At 40.1% G+C, this 11,009-nt stretch overlaps 1 protein-coding gene across 1 annotated transcript; it reads right to left on the bottom strand.

The window, feature by feature from the left end:
- Positions 1–1,753: 1,753 nt before the first annotated feature.
- LOC104942616 (sortilin-related receptor-like) lies at positions 1,754–10,441 on the bottom strand (the record flags this gene model as incomplete). The annotated part of the gene is made up of 12 exons (XM_010767859.1): positions 1,754–1,880; positions 2,475–2,603; positions 3,209–3,379; positions 4,255–4,407; positions 5,118–5,252; positions 5,387–5,518; positions 7,024–7,155; positions 7,369–7,479; positions 8,218–8,343; positions 9,016–9,135; positions 9,626–9,748; positions 10,297–10,441. Coding segments are annotated over 12 exons (1,604 nt in total), but the record flags the coding sequence as incomplete, so codon positions are not given.
- Between the last annotated feature and the right edge of the window lie 568 nt (positions 10,442–11,009).

The following is an 11,009-nucleotide window of genomic DNA, read 5'->3' as shown; positions in this document are numbered from 1 at the left end:
CAAACATTGATTAAAGCCAATCTTAAAATGATTTAACAAACGCCTGTTTGAGACTCCTCAGTGCACACAAAAACATAACTTGGAGAAATAAATAAATACGGATATGTTATTTAAAACCACCTCGAATATGTTGTGTTAATGTTATGAAATGTTTTCTCATAAATGATGCGGTAAGCAGGAGGACAGAATTACGTCTAAACTGACGCCGTTTTGCATTTCTATAGGTTGTATAACGAGCATGGTTTTATATACTCATACATGTTTAATCGTGTTTTATGCCGTTTGCCAAGACTTGATAAGTCCCTCGTAAAACACAGGAGGTATGGAAACTAAGAACACCATATGTGGTAAATTGTACAGCTAATATAACACAACACATTAGTTGTATTTCCTTTAACTGGTGGATATAGAGTTGCTGCGGAGGGGGGGGTTGAGATGCACAGGCTGCAGTGGAGATGCTGCGCATAGCTGATTGACAGCTGGGACACAAACCGCCAAATACAAAAACATAATTCAGATCCAGTCGTCATGACTCCACTCCGGAGGGATTCCCCGATCATTTCTTACAGTTTCTCATCAGGGGGGGTCTCCTGTCCCCGGTACAAACACACTGCCTGAGGAAGGCTATGTGTATTTTTTTTGTCATTAACCTTTTTCTGACCACTTATTTATTTATTTTGGTGGCGATCCGACCTCCATGCTGCTACTCTGGTTTAAACTGCATCCACCAAACAATATGATTTATCTCGACCTCCCCAAAATAACCAAAATCTGACACGGTGTGAGGTTCCTGCTATCTTCTTCATAAAATCAGTCAAAATGAATGAATGAATGGGCGTTTCTTTGACTATTTATAGGCAAATATGGGCGTTACGTGAAGCCCGCAAAAGCTGCACCGCATTTCGAGTCGGTTGTGATTTATAAATAAGCACTTTCCTCGCCGGTACGCAATGTTTGGTGAATCGGAAAGTGGCGGAAAATGTATGGACCTATTTTTCTGATCTCTACTACGTAAGCAACCTTCCCACGTCAATCCTACGCACGGCGTTATACATGAGGCCCCTGGACTCTCATCAAGCATGTCTAAATGGCCGACTTTGGGTGGGCTTTGCTAATGAAAGCCAATTTGAAATACATTTTATGTTTGTGTGTACCAAATGTTGTGGATATCGAGTCGTTTTGAATAATTTGACAAATGTAGAATCGGCAAGAAAGGTACTTTCTCCTTTGAACTACAAGCTTGCCGTTTGAGCTACCAACTATTCCTTCCACATGACACCCTGATATGCGGTCAATCTAACCCAAATTAGAATGTTTCCAATCTACTTCCGATATGTGGGCAAGTTTGAGGTCAATCGCACTTAGGGTGCAAGTTCTTTTGTTGTTAAAAAAACTGCATTTCCATAGATGGCGGTAGGGAGCACGATAACAAATTTGAACCCATTCACTGCAGAACCTCACGATTTCCCGCCAGTCCTGACATCATTACACATTTTTCACAACTTTTTCAGCATGCTAAGTGCCTCTCAAATGTGTACCCCTATTACAATAATAATGAGAATAAGAATAATAAGAATCAGCATAATAACAAACGGGCTAGGAACGGTGCCCTAGCTATTTGAGCCCCATGCTCTGGCCCTAGTAACGCATAGTGCGACAGCTGTAACGTGGATAGCTGATATCAGTTTTTTCATAAAGGGTCAATAACGCCTTATCTATCCGCTGGTCAAAAGATGCTGGTAATAAAACTCACCTGTAGTATATGAGGAAGTAGCAGGAGTCCAGAGGGAGGCTTTTTGGACGGGACCATGTCAATGTGACGGCCCCCAGGAAGTCTGGAGTCCACTGGAGGTTCTGGACTTTATATGCCAGGGTGTTCTCTGGAAGGAGAGGGAGGGGTTCAAATGGATTCATTAAACCGTTTGAAATGGCTAATTTCTTTATTATTCTAGTTTTTTTAAAAACAAGAACCAGATTTAGCAATTAGCTCATTTGCATCTGCAGTCCCTGGGCAGGTACACACATAAAAATCAACAAACAATTTAAAAATGACAAAATCTCTATCACACTGTATACATTCACAGATTAACATATGAATAACAGCACATTTATCAGAAAAACTATAATATAACACTTCATTTCAACATATCCATTTTTGGGACCAATAACATTTAAACTCAGTTGGATGAACCATTTACATGCACTAAACCCTATATAACACACTACAGGAAAGGGAAAACCCCCCAAAAAACGTCATAACTCTTCAACACACTGCCTGGAATATACGCCAACAGCCAGCATGTGGCAGCATTGCACTGTTCTTAAAATACTGAGTGAATAGTAAAGTACTACATTAACATACTGGCATTTAAAATAGACCTGAGCTTGTTTTGAGGAAAATGCAACTAAGACCTACATTAATTACAACTGATATCTAAACACAGGTGGAGATGGGGAGAGTGTTTGGGACGTACGGGTGCAGTTGTCCTCGTCGCTGTGGTCGGAGCAGTCCAGAAAGCCGTCGCAGCGCTCACTGTCAGGAACACACGCCTCACCATCAGAGCAGCGGGAGCCGTTCACGCAGGAGAGGGGCCCGCGGGTGGCTGCAGGGAGAGAAGGGGGAGAGAGTGGGAGACTTTTTACATTGATCTTCTTGTTATTGGATTGCCTCACAGTCAGTATTTCTGTTTGCAGTGCTAAAAGATAGTACATTATTTTGATTAAACCTCTACTATATAAGGTTTTCGGTTCAGTACAAATAACATTTTACTTTTGGTAGAACTACTTTAAATAAATGGCACAAGGATTAACTTCACAATCAGCAACCAAACCCTTTAAAACTGTGCAATTCAGCATTAATATTGTATTAATACTGATACACAACTGTGTTATATATACAGTACATGTTAAACAATTTGCCCACTGGGAGTACACATATGGCCACTCTCTGATTAAAACTGCCATCTTTGATTCGGAAAATGTCAGAAATTGATTCAACAACCTTAATAACCTCCAAAACCACACCATAGATATGTTTTAGCTTTGGTCTGCATATGCTAATTATGCCATGATGAAATTTGGCATTTATTCAAACCTTGGAACTTAAAGTTTCACTTTCTCACATTCAACTATTTTAGTTGTCGTGCTTGATTTGAATCTTGTACACAAGACTTTGTTATGGTTGTGTGTGACGGTGTACTATACTCACGACATTGGGCTTCATCAGAGCCATCCTCGCAGTGCAGCTGTCCGTCACAGCGCTGCCAGTCGGGGATGCAGTGGGGGGGTCGGCGACACTGGAACTGCCCCCGGGTGCAGCGGTGAGGCGAGGGCTGGGCCTGGGTGGGCACTGGAGCCACCGTCACAGAGCCGTTAGCTGCTGTGGGGCAAGAGAATGAGAAAACAGTTTTTTACTATAACTATTGTTCTTTTTCGTTTACATGTGCCAAGGGGGTTCTGAGTGTCTTAAAACTTAGTGGAAGGTTGTAGCATGGGCAAATATGCAAGTCTCCATTCACCACTTCACAGAGAGCAGCTTGTAAGTAGAAATAAACATTGACAAGGACACTCACAGCCCGTACATTTACAAGCTACCCTGCAGTATACAAAGCCATTCAAATGAGCTGCACCTTTACCAGCTTTGAGAACACTTTAATGATCAATCATTATAATCAAAACATACAATATATATTATTCTGAAATGGGTACATTTACTTTTGGTACTGTAAGTATATTTTGATTCTTATGCTTTTCAAAATGTACTTAGGTAAAATTTGCAATGCAGGACTTTTACTTGTAACAGAGTATTCTTACACTCTGGTACTTCTACCTTTAGTCAAATACAAGATCTGAGTACTTCTCCCACCTCTACCAAGGACACTTGCTTACTAAAGGGACCGGAGATCAAACCACCAATCTTTAATCAATGTGTTAAAATACAACCCATATACCTTGAAGCTTAAATGTTATTTCCGACATTACCATTTAAACTCTTATCATTCTGCCTTCTGTTTTTAGAGGGTGGTGGGGACAGGGGATGTGTAGGGGGTGGACTCAAATCTACAGAATATGCACACAGAAGTGGTGTACATAATCTGAAAGCAGGGAAACTAGGTTAGTTTTAATACATGTTTGGCACTGAATGGGATGTTTTTCTAGTCTTAACTCGGGTAAAAAAATAAAAGTATTAATTAATAAAATGAAAATGATGAAGGAGATGATGTGATCTGAAGCAGTGCTACAGACAGGAGCTACCTGTGGGACAGCCCAGCTCGTCGCTGCCATCGGGACAGTCAGCGTATCCGTCACACACCCAGGAGTCGATGATGCAGGCTCCGGAGCCACAGTGGAAACGGTTGGGAGCACAAGTGGAGGGGCCAGGGGACACGTTGTGAGGAGTACCACCACCTATAAGGTAGGAGGTTCAAGTTTAATGACTGGGGAGGGATACGACGTTCGGTAATTCAAATATAAACCAGAAACAGGTTGATGCAAGGTTTACACATACGAGGAATTTGCTTGGTGTATATGGTGCATACATAAACACAGCTAAAGAAGCGGAGGGTCTCCCCCTTTAATATCTGTCACTCAAATAAACACACTGGTTGCCAAAAAGAATTCTCTATGTATTTCTGTATTTGGGGTTAAACAATGGAATGCCTTACCACATGATTTAAAGAGCTGTACAAACATATTTTGTTTTAAGGAAATGTATAAATAAAGAATCATTAGACAGTGTGAAGATGTGAGGTAATATGTTTTGCTGCTGGTAGACTGTTGCGTTGACTAATTGTTTTTGTTTCTTTGCTTTTATAATACTGTAAAAGTTTGTGAAGTAACGGGCAGCTCCTTCTCCCTGCTCCTTTCAATAATTTGCTATGAACTGCTCCAGGGGAACATGTGTTGTGTGAATAATGTACCACATGAGTGGAACAAATAAATAAATGAATTGTACATTTCAAATAACTTTTTCTTTCTTTCATCCTCTTTCTTCTTAACATATGAGTACTGAAATCTAATAGGCAAGGTACAATTTAAACTTTTTCTTAACTTCTAACTTTTTATATGTGTGTATCTGTGCAAATTAAAAAGCCTTAGTGTAGTCTTAGTGTGTGTACCTGTACACTGTGCCTCATCAGACCAGTCCCCACAGTCGTTTTCTCCGTCACATTTCCACCACGTAGGAATACAGCGGTCATTTTTACACTCGTACTGGAAATACCTGGAGCAGCCTGGGACCTCGGTGGGAGCCGCTGCAACACACACAGCAGACGTTAACACTTGATACTGCTGCTGAAACATTGCTGCACTTCCTCTTCTTTAGAAAAAATGACACAATCATTTGATATGTGTGTTCCTCTCTATTTGTGAACAAACACGTCCGTACCACAGTTGGCTTCGTCAGAGTAATCCCCGCAGTCGTCCATGCCGTCACACTTCCACTCCAGGCTCACACACACTCCGTTGGCACACTGGAAGGTGTAGGCATCACACACTTTGCCAAACTCAGTTGGCGTGGCTGAGAGAACACATACAGGGACATTAGCAGTTACAGAAATCTGTTTGTTGGAACAAAGCAAGACAGATTTTTTTTTAATGTATTTATAGCATTAGAGGTTCGAAATAGAATAAGATGTATAGCAGGGTTTCCGTTAGCCGGTAATTACCGGTTTTCAGCTTGTAAAATTGAATAAAAACCGGTAAATTCAAAACCTGCCGGTCAAAATGTCCGATGCTCCGATCGATTGGCCGCCGATCATTATCGGCCGATATTCACTCTTAATAGTTTGATCTGTGCTCTCTATAAAGGCCGATCAGGAGAGCTGGATCTGATCGATATGGACATAAACGCGAGTGAAGTGTAACCGGACGCGAGAGAGAGATCAGATCAGCTGCTGAGTCTGACCTGAAGCCCCGCCCACTGTTTAGCACGCTGCATGAGAAACTGACGGGCTGTCAGGAGAGAGAGGGAGAGAGGGAGAGAGGAAAAGAGAGGATCCGTTTCTCCCGTGTTATTATTCAAAGTTAATTTAAACTTTTGAATAATGTACTTCATCTACTACAAGTAGTTTCTTTGAATGTAATAATTATGTTGTTTGTTGTTTGTGGAATCATTTATTGAAAAATGAATCTGAATTTTTCGATCTGTTACGATTTTAAACTGAAGCAATATAAAAATGAGCCCCATTAACTGAGTTTTAAACATCAGCATATCCGGTCATAGTCCAGTAATTACCTGCTAACGGAAACTCTGCAACACAATACACTTTTGTCAAACGGTAATAAAAAAGTGTTTGAAATAGATATAAAACATTTAAGGCACAATTTCAGCTTATTCTAACACCTGTTTTTTTTGTTTCTTATATTATTATAATAAACAAATATAATAAACCACACAACTTAACATTTATTTCAATATTTGCAAAGTTTACGTCTGTTTTTGATAAGAATCCAGTATCATTTAGTTTGGAAGAGGAACAGAAGGAATGAGAGTGACATGATCAGACAAAGTGATACTAAATAAGTTTCAAATTCCCCACGATTTGTGTCAAATCCCTCACTTTAAGGAAATGGATCATGAGAAAAATATGCACCTAGAAACATCCCGAGGCACGATTACAGGAACTAAATACGTCTTGATACGAAAGAGTATCAAGGCCAGGCAAAAGGTGGGGGTAAATGAGGATGTCTTTTGGGGAGATGTTGAATATATGAGTTGAAACGTTGAGAATGAAGTCAAACTTTCAGTTTATGCACTAATGCAAGTCATTTGTGTTCTGTAGACTCATACTTTAATCTTGAAAGGTTTACCTTTATTAACAACATTTAGACTTTGTTCTAAAAAAAAATGTGCCTTAATTCTCCAAATGCTAAATAAATTGATAATCTTCCTCCTCAAATGTTTTCCCTTATGCAGCTTTTTTTTAGTGTTCCGTACATTGCACCATAAGTTGAAGTACTGCTTTTCAGAGTTACTTCCCTAAAAAGTGTTACATTCATGGATTATAAGGGTAAGAAACACACCACATCCAGCGTAGTCTGCGTCCTCGTCAGATCCGTCCTCACAGTGTTTGATGCCGTCACAAACCAGAGACTGGAACAGACACTGGGCTCGGTTCCTGCACACAAACTCCATGTAGCGAGTACACAGCGGGTCTGTGGGTCAAACAAAGAAGACAGAAACCATCATGCTAAGGACTTGTAAACACTAGTTATAACACACTTATTCTACAGGATTTCTACAGGTATTTAAGGGTCCGATAAATATTCCATATACATATTGAAAAAGTCAATGTTACGCACGTGTCAAATACAGTACTGATTAACTCCTAAAACAGAGAAATCTATTAACATTCGGGGGTCTCTCACCACAGTTGTGCTCATCAGCTCCGTCTGAACACTCCTGGATGCCGTTGCAGTGTGCCGTGGCCGGCAGGCAGGTGTGATTGGAGCAGAGGAAGCCGTTACATTTAGTTCCTCCTGGAAACACACAGAATTAGATTATTAATCACCTTTAATTTCATGACTGTGTATATATTTTATTACACAGCCTAATTAAATACTCAATTCTGATTGGTCAATTAGGACATTCCAGAGGTCTGTTATTTTTCGCTAGCAGACCGTTGCTAAGAAGGACACTCTGATCTAGGGAATATGTGCAGTCATATCAATCCGCAGAAAGAAGTCCGGTCAATTACGTCAGCTGTTCCTGATCCTCCATCAGTAAACCCTGTGGATTACTTTTTGAACAATCATTTTTATATTTGTGGAGACCACAACACTTTGGATTCATGATGGCTAAAGTGCCCAGTAAAGAAAAGGAAAAGAGCGCAAGAGAAGACAATGGTTGAAAGATAGAGCGCTGGAAGTCAAAAAAATCCACAGAAGAAGAAGCCCAGGAAGTAAACACTAACGGGGACACGGTATGGGCTCTGGCAGTGTTTAAAGGCTGGTTGATGGAAAAGAAAATGTGAACAGACTACACAGTTACAGTAAACCTCAATCAGTGCTGCCGTTTACTTTAAGTTACGTTGCTGTGGCCGCAGTTCCAGCTATTGGTACTAAGTGGAATGCACCATTTTTTCTTAGCAGAAGTCCTCGTTTGTGAAGTAAATAAACACTCTCACACCCATGATCCAGCTGAGATTTAAATGTGTGTCTGACACGTCTAAAATGTGCCACAATGACACTGTTGAGTGTGTGTGTGGCTCATCTTACCACAATGCCGGGGGTCTTCGTCTGAGTCATCCTGGCAGTCGTCATCACCGTCACACATCCAGCGCTGAGGTATGCAGTGACCTGTGTGACACTGGAAGCTGCTGGCCTCACACGTATGGTGGCCAACTAGGGACAAACAGGACGAGATTTAAGGGTAAAACAGAGAATAGCTTACACATGAGAGCATTAAACCCGTTTAATCTGAAATGTAGTGTTTGCAGTTTAATTTTTGTATCTATTGTTTTATTCAGACTTTTGGCCTTTTAAAAAAAGTATCATATTTAGTCAACCTTTTGTTTTCTTGGTCAAGTTATAGAAACTAAATGTCAGGCCATTTAAGTCTCAAATATATCTGTAACTTTTGTAGTCTAATTGTAGTCAATGAAAAATATAATATTGAACATTTCAGTCACAATATCCTTAAGTTTTTCCACACTAAAGATACTATTCTAAAATATGTACTCTCCACCTTTTTGGAGATTAAAAAAAATATTTGTTGTTGTTTAAACGACACTTTAGTTTGTCCTTTTGCAACATTGACTGTTGATGAAGTCATACTAGTCATGAAAAACAAAGCGCTGACAAATGTATCATCATTTCCCTTACAAAATGACAACTCTAACGGCAACACACACTTAGTGCAAGTGGCTATGCTTTGATGATGCATTAATTTAGTTTTTGCATAAGCAAATACAAATCTCTACCTTCGCAAATATATGTATGTAAATATAACGTTCTCATGGCTTATGAGATTGCTATTGTTTTCATGTTGTACACAGTCAGTGGCCCAGCGCTCACCTGTGCAGTTGGCCTCGTCAGACCAGTCTCTGCAGTCGTTGTCTCCATCGCAGCGCCACGCCTCGCGGATACAAACACCTCGAGCACATGTGAACTCTCCAGGGCCGCACTGGTGAGTGTCTGAGAGATGCAACAACACTATCGTTAGTACTTGCAAAAAGTATGATTTACTTTTAAAGCACTGTTATGATATTGGAATTAAGCTTTAAATGTCTGTCATCATATTTTGTCAGCAACCTAAAAATGTATTTTCTATCAAAATGAATATGATTGACATTGGATTGATTGAGTTTTTGAAGTCAACCAAATATCAGTGCTTATTTGGTGGGTAATGTGATGGAATCTTTATTTATTAGGGCTTTTCTATGTTATGTTTGATTATTCGTTCACTGTGGGGGGGAACAACCTTTTGTAACACAGGGAGAGAAACTGATGTATAAATGACTTCTTTCTTTTTTTGAGTTATATAATAACAGTTTTCCACTTTTGTTATGCCTATTGTCATCTTTCTAAAGACAAAAAACTCTGTGAACACTAAAAACAAAGTGTATATGATAACAGTTTTTCACATTTGCTGGCTGCAGTAAAAAAAAAAGAAGCCCCATCTCACCACAGTGCTCTTCATCACTGTTGTCTCCACAGTCGTCTTCATGGTCACATTTGAAGGCCAGAGGGATGCAGGAACCCGAGGCCATGCAGCGGAACTGGTTGGACGGGTCACAGGTCGTAGTGGCTGTAATAGAAACATATTATACTCACTTACTGACTTTAATAATATCATTGTGTGATTCTTATTTGCTAATGTTTATCTATATTTACTCCTTCTCACTCTTCTTAGCTAAGCTTGGGAACATTCCTTATTAAGAAGATTTGTTGCAATGTTATTAGTTACACTCCATGTGCACCAACAGTATGACCTTCAACTCAGGTGAACTGAGAACATCCTGATATGACCTCCCTAACTCCCTAAACTTCTAGAATGCTCCATTCATTATCACCAAGCTCAACCCCACCCTTTCTCCTCTCTCTGTGTTTAAATATGCAACCCAAACTCTACTCTTCGTCTTTCACTCTGCAGACTGTATGCAGAGAGTATGACTGACTCAACTTTCTTGCAAGAAATAAAATAGGACAAAGACAGCTGAATGGTTTGATTCTCTATCCACATTTGATAAATAAATTCCCACCACAGTGGCTAAACAAGGACAACATTATAGTTGTTTGTTGTTAATGTAGAAAGAGCCCTTGTCTGCATAACGAGAGCAGTGGCTGAGTACTCACGACACTCTTGTTCATCACTCATGTCTCCGCAGTCGTTGTCGCTGTCGCACTTCCAGATGCTGCTGATGCAGCGGCCGTTAGAGCAGCGGTACTGGTTGGGCAAACAGCTGTGCTCTATTTGGAGGAAAGGATGAGCATATTTACCCTAGAGATCCATACAGACTCAACAGTCTATGACCCAAATAAGTGGCTTCCATTATCTGAAAGCAGTTTTGGTTTATATAAATCTCTAATATACATTGTAGTTTTGGTTAGTGATAGGGCTGCACGGATTTAAGAAAATGTCACTAGCTCAGGGTCTAGCAGCTGATAGCATTAGCAACCATTTAAACTGGTCTCTGGCTCTGCACAGCGAATAGTCATGTGACCAACAAGGCACAGGCTTCAAGGACTAAACAGAAGCTGACAGGACGGCCATGCAGCGTGGGCGTAAATGATAATCAACGTGCACATAAACAGAAAATATGTCAAATGCACATTTTCGAATTAAGTTGCAGCCTTTTGTGGTTCAACAATCGCAGAGGCTCATATTATGATTGTATTAGATTATTCGTGCAGCACTAGTTAGTGGCTTATTCAAATTTAAAAGTTTTAAGTAAGGGTTTGGAGCCTTACGATTGAAATACATTAGGCCTGTCACGATAATTAATTGTGTTGGACGATACATTTTTCTGGAAATTATTGCGATAAACGATAATATTGTCGGCACCGTT

This window comes from Notothenia coriiceps, unplaced genomic scaffold (genome assembly GCF_000735185.1).
Source record: "Notothenia coriiceps isolate Sejong01 unplaced genomic scaffold, NC01 NC01_scaffold00004820, whole genome shotgun sequence".
NCBI classification, from domain to species: Eukaryota; Metazoa; Chordata; class Actinopteri; order Perciformes; family Nototheniidae; genus Notothenia; species Notothenia coriiceps.
This window is presented reverse-complemented; position numbering and strand designations above follow the sequence as displayed.